This window comes from Dermacentor albipictus, chromosome 4 (genome assembly GCF_038994185.2).
Source record: "Dermacentor albipictus isolate Rhodes 1998 colony chromosome 4, USDA_Dalb.pri_finalv2, whole genome shotgun sequence".
NCBI classification, from domain to species: domain Eukaryota; kingdom Metazoa; phylum Arthropoda; class Arachnida; order Ixodida; family Ixodidae; genus Dermacentor; species Dermacentor albipictus.
Window position 1 is genome coordinate 171,595,752 of NC_091824.1, and position 19,023 is coordinate 171,614,774.

Consider the following 19,023-nt stretch of genomic DNA (forward strand, 5'->3'; position numbering starts at 1 on the left):
TGGCGTACCACAAGGCAGTATTTTGGGCCCTTTCCTCTTTAATTTATATATTAATGATATCATTAGTATCAGTATCAAGGCAAACTATATAATTTACGCCGATGAAACTAGCATATTCCTGATAAGAAAGTCGCCGGATGAATTAGTTGAGGAAGCAAACTTAATTCTTCAAAAATTGCATGAATGGACACGTAAAAACTGTCTTAAAGTAAACACAAACAAAACAAATGGAATAACTTTTCGAAGCAAAAATAAAAGCGTAATAATTAATATGCCTATATTGCTAAATTCAACTCCTATCGATATAGTTCCGTACTTTAAAACTTTAGGTGTTATCTTTCAAGAAATCTTATCCTGGGATATGCACGTAAATTCCTTGGCGACAAAATTATCTCAAATAATCGGGCTTGTTTACCGTAACCGTCAGATACTGCCAACAAAAATAATGATGCTGATTTTCAACACACTGTTTCTTTCTAGTCTAAACTACTGTCACTTAGTTTGGGCTACTACCACACAGGGAAATTTGGAAAAAGTTTATATACGGCAAAAAAAATTCCTACGAGTCGTAGAAAATGTTCCAGAATATGTTCATACACGTGAATTTTTTATAAAATACAATGCAATGCCAATTACCAGTATGTACGATTATCGACTCTGTAGAGCGTACAAACAAGAAATAAAAAATGGAGCTAGCTTTCTAAGAATACTAGCGGATTTAAAAATCAACGTTACAGCATATGCGACAAGGTCCAGAGAGTTTTGGAAAGTAGAAACCGTCAGAACAACATACGGACAACAAACTATTCGTAACAACCTGCCAAGGTTACTGAATAAATTACACAACGAAACCACTGGATTGGAAAATACCTCTCTTAAAGCTCTGTATAGTTATTTCTGCCTGCACTAGATTGTTTCCCTGGCGTTCGCAAATTTTTCCTTATCGAAAACAACTAGTCCCATTGTATAGCTTATATTCTTGGTTTTTTCATTTGTTTAGTTTGTATGAGAAATGTTATTGTTACACCTTGTGTTATGATTATATCTTTCTCACCCTTGTGTTTCTTCATTTTTTTTTGAACAGCTGCGATACCGTAGGGCCTATCATTGTTTTTTATCCTTATTGGTTAGAGATGATCTTTACTATGACCTGTTAGAGCACATCTTTCTTTTTCTTCATTTGCTTCGCATGGTTCGCGATGCTCACTATTGTGTAAAGGACATATCTAAACAATGATGTACTACCTTTGTGCTCGCTAACGCCGCGCAAACGCCAATGCGGGGGCCTGCGGCTTCGTCAAGCTGTCCATGTGGCAGCTTTTTCTGCATGCTCCTCGCGTCATGTACTGATGCAAATAAACATCATTGTCATTGTCATATCAGCTACAATGGCAGTAGCTCCGGAGGCTCTTGCGTCGAAGTGGGCCGCCGCTCTGCGCAGCTCCAACTTCAACAAGCAAGAGTGGGCTGTCCAGCAGGCCCGAGAGGCGGCGACGAGGCAAGGCCTCGAAGTCCCCTCATGGGAGACCCGAGCGCAGGTCGTCAAACTTTGCCGGGTTTGAAATAAAGTTGTTTCCACCCATCCATGAGTGATAGAGCGCCGAAGTTCCGTAAGTGTACATTATGACATAATAATTCTGCACCCGATACGTAGTCCTTGAGGACGACGTTACTGTCGACATTGCCAACTAGAGATAACGTCAATGTCGCCTGAGTGAATTTCAAGTTTGGATCGGGTGTCACCTGTCACTCCAACGTTGTTTGCTTGCATTAATTTAGTGGCGTCGGTTTGCTTTCTCGCTACTCGGAAGCAGTGAGCCTTAGAACGCCAAGCAAACAGAGTTCAGCCCAACACTATACCTAGCTCCCTATACGAACACTAATTCTACGGGGGTCTTTATTCCGCACTGGTCCCTGCCGGGCTTCGCTTTAGAGTGCGCTCTATGGAACTCGGACGCGGCTTGCGACTCAGGTTCTCAAAGTTATTCAACTGAATCGTACGGCCTGCTCAAACGGCGAGCTAAGCCTGTTTGTATCAGAGCGCCATGCAGGGTTGCACGCCGGTCCAAAGCGACAGCTGCCAGCGGCCGTTTTCAGGGACAGCGCCTTCACAGAGAACAATAGCAGTACGGACTCAGCTGGCGAAAGAACGAGGCTTCCTCGGGAAGAGCTCACCAGAAGCAGTCGCACCCACGACGGAGAGCCAGTTATTGAGCACTTGAACTGCTCCGACGGTAAAACTGCCGAGACGCGCGCGGCTGAGTGCATTGCGATTCGATTGAATAGCGCTTAGCTCTGGCTTAGAGTCAAGGATGCTTTAGTGCGCGGCAGCTTCGCAGGGGGCCCACGACTCGCTCCGCCCGCCGACAGCCACTGGTGTACCATTTGCGCTACGCTGCACAGAACTGCCGACAACAAGCTTGATGCAAATAGCGCGGTGACGACGTCGATTTACTCGAGCGCCTCTTCAGAAAGACTAAGACATTTACCGGCGACATTATCCCTTTCCTAAGAACAAACTTACGTGTTTCACATTGCGCGAGAAATAAATGTCCAGTATGGTGGAAGAAATCCTCCACCGTTACAGTCACTATATCAAGCATATTTGAAACTGCCGTGTCAAGTTTGCAACATAAACGTGCCAATTAAGTTCAACATCGTCATGTATGTGAGGCATAAAGCCGTACACAGAGCCGAACCCGTTGCATAAGACTGGCGAATAAATATAGCATTGTTTTTGGAAGTAACGACAGGGCACACATATCACAGTGCCTCGGAGCTTTGCAGCTGAAATAGCGCTCAGAGACACTGCCTCCGCGTAGCCAGATTGTGTCGACATGGTAGCACATGGCGAAAGGCTTGCACCGTGTACTTTGGCGACAATAACACGATGTCCTCGTACAACAGCACTGTACCATTTGTTTTCGGGGACGCTGCCATTTTTTTTTCGACTTCGCTACATTCGTCACCCACTCAGTCATCAGGGAACGTGTGTATAAATATTTTTATATGTTTGTTGACTAACTCTTCATGGCCTGATCATTTCGTTTTTTGCCACCAAAGCCCTATTTTAGCGCCCTCTTGCAGATGTAGATAAAGTCTCTTTTCATCACGTGGTCAAGCCTTGTCTTCTATATTGAACATTTGCTGCGATGTCCGTGACTTCGACGGTTCCTTGGCTGTTGTCGCTCCCAACTCAACCCTCCCTTGCAAGTAGTATAACTGAAGCTATCTGTATCTTCTGAACATTGGGATATATTCGTTGGGGCCTATTCGGTTTGATACAAAATTGCTCGTTGTACCACCGCTCAATAAAGCTTTCTTTTCGGCTTGGTCAGCTTATTATTGTTTAAAAGAACTGAAACATCCTTTTTAATTCTGATATCCCCCCTGCAACATACTGGCTCTATTTTCTCTAAATGCGATCTTCATCCTCGGACGTTGATGCCGAAAACCCAGTCACGGGCGTCACGAAATGAGCGCGGCCCTGCCTTTTCGCCTCACTTGCTTCCACGTGATCATCTCTGTCCACTCGCGTGCGGGTAGACCGCTGTATCATTTTCAGGAAGTGGCTGATTTTCGTATAGGGGATTGCGATAGGCCCGTTAGAGCTTCGTTGCGTGTACCTTTTTTTATTCGGTTATTTCTTTTTTAAAGACTGACGGAAAACTTTGTTGAAAACGTATTCGACAACATTAAAATAAATAAATAAATAAATAGATAGATAAATAAATAAATAAATAAATAAATAAATAAATAAATAAATAAATAAATAAATAAATAAATAAATAAATAAATAAGCACATTGTATAATGCATACCTGCAGTACACAAAGGTGTCAATGGAAGACATCATTGCGGCCGTCCGACCAAGTCAAGAAGTAAAAATGTTTCTGATTCTTTACTGGTTTCATGGTCACTGTGCAGACGAACGTCCGCCGAAAACTCTTCATTATAAGGTATGACGTACAGTGAGCGCAAGCACACAGCAGGCAAGCTGCCATCTGTCCCATTTATTTATTTATTTATTTATTTATTTTACCCTCAGAATACAGAGTACATCTAAGAGAGGAAGGGCAACTCACAACAATAAGAAGAAAAGAATACAAAGCACATTTTATACAAGAATGTAGAACAATAGAGGAAAAAGATTAAAAATGCTAACTATTTTCTTACAACATAATAAAACAATTGATTAACAATAATATTTGAGGGAGAACAATGACAGGATACCAAAATCAGTTAATGAACAAAACATAAAAGCGGTAATTAGGTAATCAGCGTTGTGAGGACGTCTTGAAATAGAAAGGATCAGTGATTCTTGTCAGTGATGTGGGTAAGGATTTAAATTCTTTACAAGTTATTGGAAAATATGATTGCGCACAGGTTAGTGTTTTACAATAGTTCACTGAGACTTTTTGTTGCTGATTACGGCGATGAGAAATGAAGGGTGCTGGTTAAATCCTTCGGGAGCGAAGATTATAGTTATGGTGGAAAATCTTATGGAACAGACAAATGCGGATTTGCTTTCAGCGAGTGGCTGGTTGGATGAAGTTTAAATATGTTTTTATTTGGGTGACACTAGCTGAACGATGACAGTTAGCCAAGATAAAAGACGATATTCGAACGATGTGAACGAGAAGAGGTTCCTAACGCGGCCCTGTTGATGCGTTCTTTTATGTTGCTATGACGAGATGTCGTCCATACTGTCAACGCGTTCGACGTTCCATTTTTTTTTATCCGGTTTCTCTCGATGTCTCCCACCCATACTTTCGGTTCACGGGAACTACGCTATCACCCGACATATCTCAACAACAGGACAGCACACATACAGGGTGTTTCAGCGAACATTCTCAAAATACTTTAAAAATTGCCTGCGGCAGATATCACAATTCTAGTCCATGAGCTGGTCTACTCGAAGAGGCGGACATTACTTGCACAGAAAAAATGTAATACATAATCGATTATTTGACAGTCTTCCACTAATTGAGTTTTAACTAATTACTTATGGCACATATTGAAAACGCTGCCTGTGCTGACGCACCCAAGCAGCGTTTGTCGTGGAAATCCGCTATGCGCCTCTTTCTCGTCTCTTCTTTGTAGGTTTTCCTGTGTTTCGCGCTGAATTTTTCACCTTAAGAATACCACGTACCAACTAGCCCCAACCTAAGTTTTATTGAAGTCTCTTGTTGAGACTTGCCGAAATGTAATCTCCTTTTATGGGTGATACACGTTTCAATGGCACATAATTGCAAACCTGTTTGTGGCTACATTCACCGTTCCTGTGGCGCTCAACGACCGCAGCTTCCGCGATGTCTTACTTTGGTTCAAAAATGAGAATAATCCTAGTATTTAAAAATTCTTTTACATCTCTTTGGTGCTCCTTGATTCTTCGCATCAATTCTCCGGCTTCGCAAATGTAGAAATACACGGACATGTAAATGTACGGAAATGCAAAAAAGCACGGACAATCGGGCAGAAGGGTAACTTGCCTGTTGTCTTCTCGTGCTCTCTGTGTCACATCTTGCATATAATCTTTTTTATCACGGTTGTGACCAAAGAACCCGTAAATGCTGCGTGCTTTCTTTCGCGCCTCGTTTTGACCCCAATAAATTCTTCATAATGACAAGTGACACGGCGAGCTTTCGTCGAATCCTTCAGGATATCAAAGATTGCAACCGTTTCATTGAACAACGAAAACAAAATGAGAAATAACACAAGACACGACGACACGAGGCAAGAAGCGTGGCCTACGGCGAGGAACTCACCGGACGTCGGCGTGAGCGCGGGGCTGGCCAGTCCGTTGGGCATGGCGCCGATGGTGGGGATCTGCGCGGCGGCCAGCGCCGCCATGGGGTTCATGTATCCTCCCTGGGCGGCCGCCATCAGCGCCGCTTGCTGCTGCATCAGCTGGCACCGCGTGCCGCATTCATCAGCTCAAGGAGTTCGCGCTACGTCCGCGTGCACACTTTGACGCTCGCAGAATGAGAACGCGTTGTGACAAATGCACTTAGGGGACAGGTGCACCGTTCTCTTACGTGTTTCTCTTGATGTGCTCGGCGGACGTACAATTCAAAACATTGTAGTCGGACTACCTCTCAAAATGTAATGATACGTCTCAGTAACACTTAAACTTCAACACGTCACTTAAGTTGGGGCAAATGTAAAATTATCTCCACGCAAGCAGCCACCTCTGGCCGCCTGTGGCGAAAGAAGGAACCAACAATGAACTGTGCAGAATTATAATAAGAAGCATACATTGAAAGCGTAGTTGGTTAAGAAAAAAAATCAGAAATAACCGCTTTTTTCCAGAATAACTGCAAGCGCACACTACGCTGTTGGATCTCCCTGTACAGGCGGCACTCGTACTCTTCTTGCTTATATAAAAGACGCATAGAAAATGATCATTCGAGCGCGCTTCACACTAAACCTAACTTGATATCAACTTAGTTAAGGTTTATAAGGTACCGACACAGAAAAAAAGCACAGCGTTCTCAATATCGAAATCACAACGACGTTGCGTGCGAGCAGCACCATGTGAAGCAGTCTACGCAATACTAGTCGTCGGCTGTGCGGCCGCAAATCCGCGAGCTAGGCACTAAATCTGGAAGTCTGTGGCACGTGAACGTCCAGTGATGGTGGCACTCAGCGACTCCGTTTGAAATCGCCTGAAGATAGAGCTTTGAATCAACGAGCGTAACTGGCGGACGTGATATAAGACGGGTGAACGTACACACGCTGTCAAACAGCTGCCCATTTGCCGACAAAGCGCCTGCGTTTCTGCCATAATGAGCGTGAAACAACCGCCGTCACACAAAGTACCGGCAAACTTTGTAAGCTGGCGGCGGTCACAAAAAACCCAGCGCTCCTATTGCTGGGACATTATCATGGCAACAATGTATCCCCTCGTTCCAGTAGGTTTAAAGGCCTATGCTGTATAGAGGGCGATGCATACCGTTGCCGTGTGATACAGGGCTCGTCCGACGTGCGGCAGGTACTGCGCCTGCTCCCCGGTGGTCGTCGGAAGTTGCTCCTGTGAGAAAAACAAAATGGCGCCGCCTAGTTTTCCATCTGCCCGTAACACGTCAGCACATTCTACGAGTGTCAAATGGCACCGCAGCTTCCTTTAGAAAATTTTTAGTGCAGGAGGATGGTCATTTGAGCGAGGTGGTAATGTGTTTTGGTGAAGATACGTGAACGGGGAAAAGGACTATATAGAGGAATCGGAGAACGCGAATGCTTACTCAATGAACTTATTCTTGGAATCAGTGTAAAATATATGAGTATATAAAGCCTAACGAGCACATACAAAATATTTTATCGAAACGCTGCTATATATGAAAAATCCTACGTTCCGCCGTCTTATGAGGCTCCCGTTCTCTGATACTTATTCTCTGTGTACCACCTCAACCAAAGCCCGCGTAAAATTTGATTTTGTTTAATTCCTGTGAATAAAGAAATTGCCAACTACAGGATCTGTGCTTCGAAAACTTACGACATGGACATTTAGTGCCGCATAGTGAGTTATATCAGAAGTCATCCTACATAGATGACGGCTCCCTGCTGTTGCGCCACTCAAACCCCGAGCAAAGGCATTAACCCACGAGCTTCACCGAATGCACAAAGCATTAGATGTCAGAGGAAAGAGCGGGTATACGCCCGAGTATGAAACAGTCAATGGCCACCTGATCTACCGCTCAGTTTAAACATTTCGGCCTCGGTTTTAGAAACTCTTTAGAACAATTCCCATAGCAGAACGGCGCTCTAAATGAGCTTTACGAAGGCTACGTGTGAGTCCGTCTAATGCATGTAATCAGAAACAGACCATTCAAGAACGTCCCCCCCCCTCTCTCTCTCTCTATTTCTCTCGCTCGCAGTTACCCATTGCTGTCATAACGGCAGAAGTTCCTTGGTCCTCAATCGATAGTGCGCTTTGTGAAGGCGACTGGACTGTGACAGCTTGTGACTGTCAGCGAAAACTTCGTAACGAATGGGTTTACATTGAATTCCTATTTATTTTTCGTATATGCTTACCTATTACCGCGTCCATGAGTGTAGAGTAGCCAATCAGGAACGGCCTTCATTAAAACACCTGCGTTTCCTTTTTGTTCGTCTCTATTCGATGAATATAGTCGCAAGCCAACTTCACAAGATTGCGTCGATTTGAAAGACTGAGCTGCACCCGCATTAACGAGTACAATTACCGCGATATACAAGGTCGGTGATCGACAGAGAGAGAGGGCGAGAGAGAAAGATTCTTCTTTAATTAAAGCTAATTAAATTATTAAGTATTTAAATCTAGGCGGCCTGACGAGCTGGCTGTCCAGCATGCACCAGCACGATGGTAAGTGATCCACGGGCCAATTGAACAAAACTGATCGTACGTAGATCAGTTAGAGGGTGGCCTGCGCCAGTGCGCGGATCTATCGCGATATACAGCAAGGCGATAACGCTCGGTCACGGAATTGTCATACACGTGACAACTTTGTGAACGTGGCACCTTCAGGGAGTCGCTAGTACCTAAATAGGTAATTAAACTCGAGTGACTGGATGCACTTGAGCTACGTCAAACTTCCCGTCTTAAATTTCTCGCCTAAATTCGGCGCAAATTGTATAATCGCATGAAATTATGGACCAACGGCACTTTTGAATACTTGAGTCTCTTATGTGCAGGGTAAGCCTTCAACCTTGACATGATGAAGTTTGGGTTATTTGTCATTGTATAAAATGACATGATTTTTTTTTAATTTCTAGCCTTGGCCATACGTTGCCCGAATATACAGGTATAACGACGCTAGAACAAGGTGGCATAATGTTAACGTGGTCTCACCCCCAATTTTGTCGCTTCTACTGTGTTTCCTGGAAAACCACTGATTAAATGGCAGAAAATGTCATCCACCTGACGTATTTGTACTTGCTATCTACCTAATTAAAACATGCTTTTTTAAAAAATAAATATTATTGAAAACACTCGGACATGACACGGCACTGACAAAGTCAGTTGGCGTCCCCGTCACTTCGTACTGCTACATATACTGAGAAACTCCTCCACATGCTGCTGAAGTTTGTCCCGATTACTAGGATATATATCACAGCCTCTCTCGAAAAAAACGATTCTTTGGTAGCGTAAATGTTGTCCACGTCGTGTCGTGCTTGTAGAACTCATGGCGCTGGGAAGCTTCTGAGAAGTTCACCAAGCGTTCAAAAGCTCGAACAAAAGGTCGTCTCCCTTTCCAGTAAGATGAGCGGCCTAGCATTCACTGAGTCCGCTGTGTCATGTGCGCAGAGTACTTGTTTCTTTCGACAAAGGCTTTGCCTCCTGGATGAGGCCACCGCGAAAAATTGCGCGCCCGTTTGCATACACGGAAGAGTACCTGCGCGTAGGCTCCGTACGCGCCAAACTGGTTGAAGATGAAAGGGTTGAGGAGGCCCATGTTGCCCGCCATCTGCTGCATTCGCCGAAGCTGCCGCTCTTTCTCGGTGTCGGCAAATTTCACCACTAGACTAGACGACGCACCCTGTAATAGAAGAAGACACACCCGAACTCTTGAGAAAGAGGATCATCGCTGAATTCACACTCAGAGAAAGATCAGTAAATAAAGGAGATGCCAGGGGTCATACGCCCTTACAACACACGACGAAAAACATTAAACTGACTCCAGCACAATACATATCACACATAACACAATACAAGTCTAGTGCACGTTCAATATACTTCTAATGAAGTACGAGGTGCTTGTACAACGAGCGGCACCAATGAAAAAAAAAACCACGCAAATTTATTTCTCAATATCATGGGTAGATCTATCGCGCGTCCGACAAGTCATTCAGCACGGATCACAAGCGTGTAGAGAATTCAGGCAATACTACGCAAATGAGAAAAGACGGTCGGAGGGGCTCAAATTCCGCGCGCCACCGTTACGCAATCGAAGCGGACAGTCGCCCCCTCGGTAAGCCCAGGGTTACTCGTACGTAGTAGAAGGGCACGGTGACACAGACGTCGCCGAAGATTGTCCAGCGAGCCTTTTGTAACTTCCTCATGTGGCAAACACGAAGCAGGCGAGCGCGGCGCCACGAAACGACATCGTAGATTAAATATGACGTCCATCTAACATATCTTTGTGACCATGTCGCACGGTATAAAGCAAGCGTGGCTGCACCAACCGTAGAACTTTTCGAGCATCTCTGTCCGTTCTGCGAAGACGGCCCAACATGTGCGCGTGCGTGCGTGCGTGCGTGAGCGAGCGATACACAAAAACGACGATGCTTTGACGAATACGCGATGGCATGACTAATGACTTATTGCCCTCAGGTAGATAAATGTTACCACTTATTCATTTACTGCTAGAGTCAATGCTGACCGTAGTGCGCTCGGTCATCTGGTAAATACTTGTTGCTGGACTAGTTGGTTTGTTACTACGACGTAATACGGTGTTACTACGATGTAATAGGATGCCAAACAAGATAAGATCACGACGTGACAGAGCGTCGACAAGCGCGATTTCTTTCTGTCGTGGTCTTACTTCACTTTGTTTGGCGTCCTACAAAACCGTGAAGGGCAAGCTGGGCTACTTCCGATGGTATTACAATGGCACAGCACCTCCCACGAGTCAAAAACGGGGGAAAGTGGCACGCACCAGCTTTTAAAAGTGGATCGTTGCTATGCGACGTGACGCCAACCGTCTCAAATCACTAGCTCGCACGAAAGAAAGGAGAGCTGTCCTTCTATTGTGCCATGAAAATAATTAAACTGGAACCGAGTGGGTTGAGCATCGGGTTTTTCTGCTAAGGAACCCTGGCTTCGATTCCACTACGACGTGGTTTTGTTTTTAACTGAGGAGGCCCCAGGGGAACGAGACAAGAATCTACCTACGCACCGCAAGGTACCTGTTCCAGGTAAAAAATGCCTTGCATTTAAGTTCTTGGTATTAAAAGAAGCAGCTTAGAAAGAGCGAGTAGCGGGATAGCTCTCTGAAGGACGTAACCTCTGTGCTACGTGAATGTCGGGAATAAAGCGGCAGGTCCACGGTTTTGCAAGAACCTGGCTCGCCTAGGGTGCGCCGTCGCACGGTGACGAAAGGGACGTGCTTTCCGATAAGCCGTTTTTTTTTCTGTTGTGCCGGAAGAAGCTTCCTGCGGAGATGCGGTTCAGCATACACCCTGTGCTGCTTGTATAGTGAGCTGCTGGAAGCGAGCAAACCGTTACTCTGTGCGCTGCCATGTCACGCACTGGACAAAGAGCCCAGACGAGCGAGCAGCCCTGTGCGCGCACGCTCGCTCGTTACCTGTAAGTGACGCTGGCATCGCAGGCCCTTTGACCGAGTTTCGCGCGCGGCGTGCGCAACCTCGCGGGGGCGCCCCTGCGTCGCCCGTTGAGTGCGGCTGCCGCACACATCGCACGTTGCTCGAAGAGCTTCGCCGGGCTTTTCCACGCGGCCATTGTCGGTGGCCGAGTGCAATTTCTCCAGCGGCGCGAGGCGCCGTCGGCGTCAATGAAAGAGCGCGGGTCGCTTCCTTTGTGCGCGCGTCAGGCCAGGATTTTGCCCGTGGGCGGCTTCGAGCCCGGAGGAGTCCTTCCCTCGTATATATACGGGGGCATCTCGTTAAGAAGGCAGTCGCTAGCGCACGCTAGGCACGGCCGCCTTGTGCCCCCTTCATGCCGAGACAACGACCCCAGTCCGGCTGTCGCGTGAGCTGGCAGGACTTCGGCGTCATTTATCTTTTTGCCTGGCTTGCGGCATTTATCCCAGAACTAACGGCGCACGCCCTTAGGAAAAAAACGACCGCACACACAAAGAATGCCGTCGTATGGTGGCACCTCAATTGTTTTTTTCAGCGGTGAGTAAAATGTGCGTGATTAGCTTGAATAAAATGAGCGTGACGGTTATACTTTTTGATGATCGAGAGGAGCAGGCAACGAATTGAGACAAATGGTGGCACGGATCTCTCAAAGGTCCCTACGTAACTCGAAAGGCTTGTGAGAAGGTGGTGCAACATCAGGCGTCCATGAAAGATAGACAACGCAGGCACACTTATTGGGAGGGTACTGAATAGCCAATGAATCTTGTCGTGAAGCTCACTACTGCTCCGGGTAACAAAGTTTAACGAGGGATTCGCCAAGGTGGATAACACCTTTGTGTGTGTGTGTGTATATATATATATATATATATATATATATATATATATATATATATGCAAAGGTGTACAAAGGTGGTGTGTGTGTGTTTGTGTGTGTGTTAATCACGCACCCTAAAAGCCATTTGTCGGTATCACGATTTGAGAAAAGAAAAATGAGCACTAAGATAGCACAATAAGCAAAACGCAAAAAAATAGATGTATACAAAGGGCGGTTACTGATAGCCACATAAGGGAGGTATGGGCAGTTTCAAACTAACAAAAACAGTATTGTTTCACAGGAAATAGAAGAAGTAGAATTCATCAGCACCATGTTGCGTATCAGTATGCAGCAAGTACTTTAGCTTGTTAGGAAATTCATCGTGATTGCACTGGGAGGTGATTTCAGCTGGCAGTTTATTTCTATATCCAATAGTAGATGGCAAGAATGTGTTGACCGATATTGGGGCGTGAGTTTAATACGGGCTAACGCGGGTTGTCCCCTGAAACGAGTGAGCTATTCGAGCGAAGACGCGACAGCCTCATTTGATGTGGGCTTCTCTGAATAACGAAGGTCAACATATAACAGGTGAAAGTAAGATAGCAATGTAACAAGTGTTCGTTTTTCAAGTGAGCACAAATTTAGAGATGATGTAATCTCAGTTACGCTAAAGTAGTGAGAATATTTTTTCGTCACAAGTCTAGTGGCACCATTCCGTGGCAACTCAAGTTTGTTGGCAAGGCATTCCTGATTTCCAAATGATAGCGGTGCATTCCACTTGCGTTCTAACTAAAGTATCGTAAGATATATATAGTTTGGTGGCTTAGTTTGAGAAGTGCGGCTGTCGCCTGACAACATTGAGGGTCTTGGATGCTTGGATAGCTTAGGAATAGATGTGCTGGTGCCATGCAAAAGGACCAGATATTTCAGTTAGGTAACTATTTCAAAAGCAGCGTTATTAACAGTGTAGAAGCAGGCCTATGGTAGACTGGTCGTAATAAATGTCACGATTTTTGTTTTCGAAATGTTTATTGCAGTATGCCACTTCTCGCACCACAACTTCAAGGTCCGACTGCGGATAATTAGTATTATTAGAATTAATAAAAATGCTACCGAAACGTTGAGAATTGTCTACTAATGCGCAAGCATTCTTTGGCTCGGCTGCTACTTCGCTTTCACTTACTTATTTAGCTAGCTTATGCATGTCTACCTGTCGCTACCAATCATCTATTATTACATTATCATAACGATTACATGTGTTAACTTCTTTGTTTTTCTTTTTTGTTACGACCTTCACGGGGCGATGGCAATGTAACCCTCCCCCCCCCCCCTCGCCTTTTTCTTTGTGTGTGTGTGTGTGGCTCACAGAGACATCCGTCTGCCATGCTGCGGTCCATGGTTGGAATCCCGGTGAGAAGTATTCCTTTTTTTTAACACTACCAGTCATCTACTATTATGCTAATATAACGATTATATGTGCTAGCTTGACTAATTATGCCTTTATTTTGCCGATATAAGGCGTCACGGGACGGAGAAATATTGTTGGGGTACTCGTCAAAGAACTTTACTTAGTTAATTTGTGTTTAATGGCACAAAGGCAACTAACGCCATGCTGCGCCAGTCACAAGACAAAAGGAAACGCAACGTTAGAGGAGGTAAACCTGTATTAAATTATAGTTGGCGTAAATAACCAGTTGTCGCTAAAAAGTGGGACAAGTTAGTAAATGGCACTAGGGGGTCATCTGCCAGTAATAGGGCAGGGTGTAAAGGCATATGTAAATTATATACGTTGTATAAAATCTGCCGTCGCTGTGTTTCAAAGTGTGGACATGTTATAAGGATATGTATTACTATAAGAGGTTCATCGCATTTTTGCAAGTCGGCGGGTTTTCTTTTTGGAGGTCGGAGGAAAAAGTTGTGTGTTAGATGTGTGTGTCCAATCCGAAGTCGACACAGAATCACCTCCTAGAACCGTTGCTGGTGAGTGCACGACTTCTACTCACCAATTAAGGGTTTAGTAAGATGTAGCTTGCTGCTTACACAATGGTCCCATTATTGTTGCCATTTTGACATCAAGTCCTTCCTAATTGCAGTGATACTATCCTTATATGGAAGCATTGTGTTTCTCATGTATTTTTTCGCTGCCATTCATGCACACTATCCGCTGCTTCTTTGCCCAGTATACCAACATGGCTTGGTACCCAGCAAAACCTAACTGACCGGCCGTATTTGTTTGATGTTGCAATGTTTAAAATATCCCCTATCAGGGGTTCACATTCGAATTTCATGTGAAAAGCATTTAGCGTGCTTAGTGAATCAGTGTACATGACTGTGTTTTCGTGTTTTTCAGTGATGACCTCTTTAACCACAGTCCATATTGCATAGATTTCAGCTGTGTATACAGAGGCGTGCTGTGGCAAACGAATACTTCTTTCCCAGTTTTTTTTTTCTTCCGGCCCCCACGCCTACGTATTCTTTTGTTTTAGAGCCATCAGTGTAATATTCCATGTAATCTTTATATCTATCTTGAAGAGCTCGGAATTCTTGTATGATGTGTTCGTGCGGGGTGTCATTTTTCTTTAGAGGTAGCAATGCCCAATCACATAACTGCATAAATTCGCACCACGTGGGTAGTCGTTGGCCGTTTAGCAACCTGAAGGAGCTCATCAGGAATGTCGGAATCACGACAGTATTCCTCATATCGCAGAAGAGGAGGTCTAAACATGTTCGGTTTATTTGTGTAGTGTAATCGTGAGTTGCACTGTGTTACGATGTTGTAGCACATGCGTTGTGGTGAGGACTGGATTTTGAGTATGTAGGAAAAAGTTAGTAGCGCTCTGCGACACTGTAAAAGAGGCTCATTAGATTCAACGTGTAAGCTCTGGACAGGTGATGTTCTGTAAGTACCACTTGCCAGTCGTAGTCCTAGGTTATGAACTGGATGAAGTCATCGGACGTAAGAATGTCTGGCTGAATCATATACGATGCTATCGTAGTCTAATACGCTACGTATCAAAGTGCGGTAGATGCGTAGCAGGCACTTACGGTCAAACCCCCAGCGCTTCCGGTAGAAGACATTGAGGATGTTAAGTGCATTTTTCGCTTTAATTTTGAGGCTATTTACGTGCGCGAGAAAGTTAAACTTTTTATCAAACAGAACACCCAGAAACTTGTGTGCTTGTTTTACCGGCTTCCTGTAGTTTAAGGATGGGATCTGTTTGTAGGCCTCTTTTTTGTGTAAACACAACACTAACAGTTTTTTCACTTGAGATGCGAAAACTGTTTTCAGATGCCCACTGCGTTAGCTTATTCAAAGTAATTTGAATTTGCTATTCACAGGTTGCCAGGTTCGATGCACGACACGCAAATTGTAGGTCATCCACATATAATGAGTGCATTACGGATGATCGAATTACATTACTGACCGAGTTCATTTTTACCACGAACAGTGTTGCGCTTAATACGCCTCTCTGTCGCACACCATTTTCTTGAATGAATACACGTGACAGCACCGTTCCTAAACGCACATGGAATGTTCGGTCTCACATGAAATCGGCCAGACATTTGAGCATTCTACCACTGATTCCTAATTCCGCTAAGCCCCTTAGAATACCAAACCTCCATGTTGTGTCGTACGCATTTTCTAGATCAAAGAAAACAGTGAGGCAGTATGGCTTGTGCAAAAAGGCTGCGCGTATCTCGTGCTCTAGCCGGACTGGGGGATCTGTTGTAGAGCAACCTTTCTTGTACCCGCACTGATGGTTATCTAGCAGGTTCTCGGTTTCAAGAACGTATGTCCATCTTATGTTTATGATGGCTTCATAAGACTTTGCAAGGCAACATGTGAGTGCTATAGGTCTGTAGCTGGTTGCTGCTGTCGGAGGTTTTCCAACTTTCAAGAAAGAGATTATGATGGCTTCCTTACACTCACTGGGCATTTTTCCCGTTTCCCAGATTATATTAAAAAAACGAAGCAAGGTTTCAACTGCTTTAGGAGGTAGGTGAGCGAGCATTTCGTAATGTACTCTGTCCGGATCAGGTGCTACTTTGTTGCCAGTGGTGAGTATACTCTATTGATTTCCGGGAGCGTTAAGGGGGCATTATACGATCTATCTGAGCTTTCTGTGGTCGGGAGCTTTAGTTTTTTTGCTGATTGCTTATATTTTAGGAATGCAGCGGAATAGTTTACTGAGCTTGAGATGTCACGAAAGTGCTGTCTTAATATGTCTGCTTGTTCATCTAAATTTGTTTGCGTGCCTGGAGGTGAGAGTATGGGGATAGTGTAAGAACCCTAATTGCCTCTAAACTTACGAAGCTGATGCCACGTTCTTTTGGATGTTATCGAGCTACTTATTGACGATACATAGTTTTCCCATGACTGGCTTTCGCCTTTGCTTTTTTAAAAGACAGTAGATTATGTTGTTTTGGGCATCGCCGAAAGATACGGCACGCTTTGTTTTCTAATTTTTTAGTTTTTGTACATTCATCTATCCACCAGGGTATTAATTTTTTTCCTAAGAAGACGGAGGATCGCGGAATCGTCTGCTTTGCTGCGGCAAGTATATAGGCAGCAATCTTTTCGTTCATTTCATCTATTGTTAGATCAGCAGATATGTCATCCAGACTGGTATTTTCGCTGTACAGAGGCCAGTCAACTAGATGAAGTTTCCAATGAGGTGATCTCGACGGTACTGTCTCGAAAGGACATAATTTTTTTAACGATACCAGGCATATGGTCACTACCATAGGGATTGTCGATAACACCCCATTTAAAATCGATAAGGAGAGATGAAGAGCACAGCGCCAGATCTAGACAGCTCATAGCTCCTGTTCTTGGGCTAACCAATGACATAACATATTAACCAACGTCATAACATGTCACTGGTTAGTATAAAATCTTGAAGTGTTTGTCCCCTGGTGTCACTTGTTCTACTACCCCATAACGTGTCATGTGCATTAAAATCACCCGCTATTAAGAAATATTCAGGTATCTGGTTTAAAATTAACTCCAGATATCTTACAGTAAAATGTGAATGTGGTGGAATGTATATTGAGCAAATGGTGATGCTTTTGTGTGCTAAAACAGTGACAGCGACGGCTTCTATGTGACTATTAATGGCAACTTCTCTAGTTGCAATATGGCTCTGCAGAGCAATGGCTACACCACGCGAGCGCCGATTCGCTTGAGTACGGTCGCGCCGTACAACTGCCTTTTAAAATGTTTTTGTCCTTTTCGTCTAAGTTTGTTTCCTGTAAGCACAAGGCCACAGGAGAGAAGTTACTTAACATGTCTTTGATGTCACCTAAGTTGTGTAAGAGCCCTCTACAATCCCAGTGGATAATAAAAGCCATTTTGAAACTGAAAGGTAAAAAATGGCATCAAAAGTGAGTGAGAATAAGAAAGATGTTAGGTGACACAGATCTAAAGAAGGCTGATACGAAGCAGCGATAACCTTTAGGTTATCGCTTTCTTATATGAAGTGGTTATTGGGATTTTGTCCCTCTTTTCGCGCTCGAGAGAGTGCTTGCCCTTGGGCGTCGACGACACCGGAGCTTTCGGGTAGACCTACATCGCTCTCTCTGAGGTGCTGGAGGGTTGGGCGCCGGGACATGTGTCTCGGGATTTGGGGTTCGTTTAATTTTAGGGCACTGCGGGACTGGTGTCTGCAGGGCCTTCGAAGAGTGTGTAGCAGCACTGGCTGCTCCCACCACGCGGGCGGGAGGTGTCAGTGCGGCACCACTGCCCGTGTGCTCGGAGGACTCCTGAGCCCTCTGTGACGCTGCCCCCACCTGCGTCACATCGGCATAACTTCCTAGCGAAAGGTATGGCAATCGCTTTCTTGCCTCAAAGAACGAGATTTTTTTTCTTTAACAGCTAGTGCAATTACCTCTGTTTCTTTTTTCCAGCAAGGGCAAGACCACCTGTAAACTGGGTGATCTCCTTTGCAGTTAATGCAATGTGGGGAAGAAGTGCAGTTGCCAGATTGATAATCGTTGGAGCTGCATTTAGCACAGATTGTTTGGCCTCGGCCTGCATGTGAAGCATGCCCAAAGCTTTGCCACTTGAAACATCGTCTGGGGTTCGGGATATATGGTCTCACGTTTACTTTTACATGCCCTGCATCCAGCGAGGTAGGCATTATACTTGTTATAAAGGTAAATATAACATGTTTTGCCGGGATTTCTTGGTTATTTCTGCGGTTGACAATTCTTTGTACTTTGGTAACATTTTGTTCCTGGAAACTTTCCAGCAGCTCCTCATCGCTCAGGCACATAGTCTTCCTCTGATATTACCCCCAGGCCTGTATTTAGTGTTCTGTGCGGTGAAACTGTCACTGTCGTGTCGCCAATGTTGGTAAGTTCCGAGAGCTATTGCGCTTAATCTTTGTCATTTAGTTCTAGGAGGAGGCCCTCGCTAGACATTTCTGAAGCCTTGTATGTCGGTCCGATTTTGTCTTCCAGGCACTTGGCCACGGGGAATGGAGAGAACTTTCTTACTGGCATGTTGTTTTCGCTGTGGACTACATAGTACTTCGGGAAAGATGGTGCGTTCCTCCGAAAGGAGAATTGGAACAGTGCTTCCGCGCGGCATCTTTCCAGACGCCGATCAATGACGACAGTGGCTTGCGCTGCCATAGGGAAATGTGTACGTTCGGAAACAGCGCCGACCGCCCACCACGGAGCCCAAGTAGGGCACGCGGCAGAGCTTGTGTACAAGCCTGCACAACGCCAGTCGTATGCCGTCATTATAACCAAATATGACATAACTTAGGACAAGGTTAACCCTTGCTGCCAGGAAGCTTGGAAGTAATAAAGAAATGAGAAGGAGACAGGAGAAATGGAAAGTGAGAGAAAGACGAAGGTTGGGGGGAGAGAGAGACAAGAAAAGGCAACTACCGATTTCTCCCG

General features: G+C 44.9%; 1 protein-coding gene across 9 annotated transcripts in view; it reads right to left on the reverse strand.

The window, feature by feature from the left end:
• The window catches only part of bru3 (bruno 3), a 1,518,741-nt gene that overhangs the window by 35,320 nt on the left and 1,464,398 nt on the right, over positions 1-19,023 (reverse strand). For 8 of the 9 annotated variants that reach the window (XM_070537813.1, XM_065432510.2, XM_065432508.2 and 5 more), the window contains 3 exons: positions 9,374-9,517; positions 6,955-7,032; positions 5,768-5,909 (listed from right to left, as the gene is read on the reverse strand). In XM_070537813.1, the coding sequence (XP_070393914.1) occupies positions 5,768-5,909; positions 6,955-7,032; positions 9,374-9,517 (364 nt within the window). The remainder of the gene's footprint in view (positions 1-5,767; positions 5,910-6,954; positions 7,033-9,373; positions 9,518-19,023) is intronic. The other variant, XM_065432509.2, reaches the window with a different exon arrangement.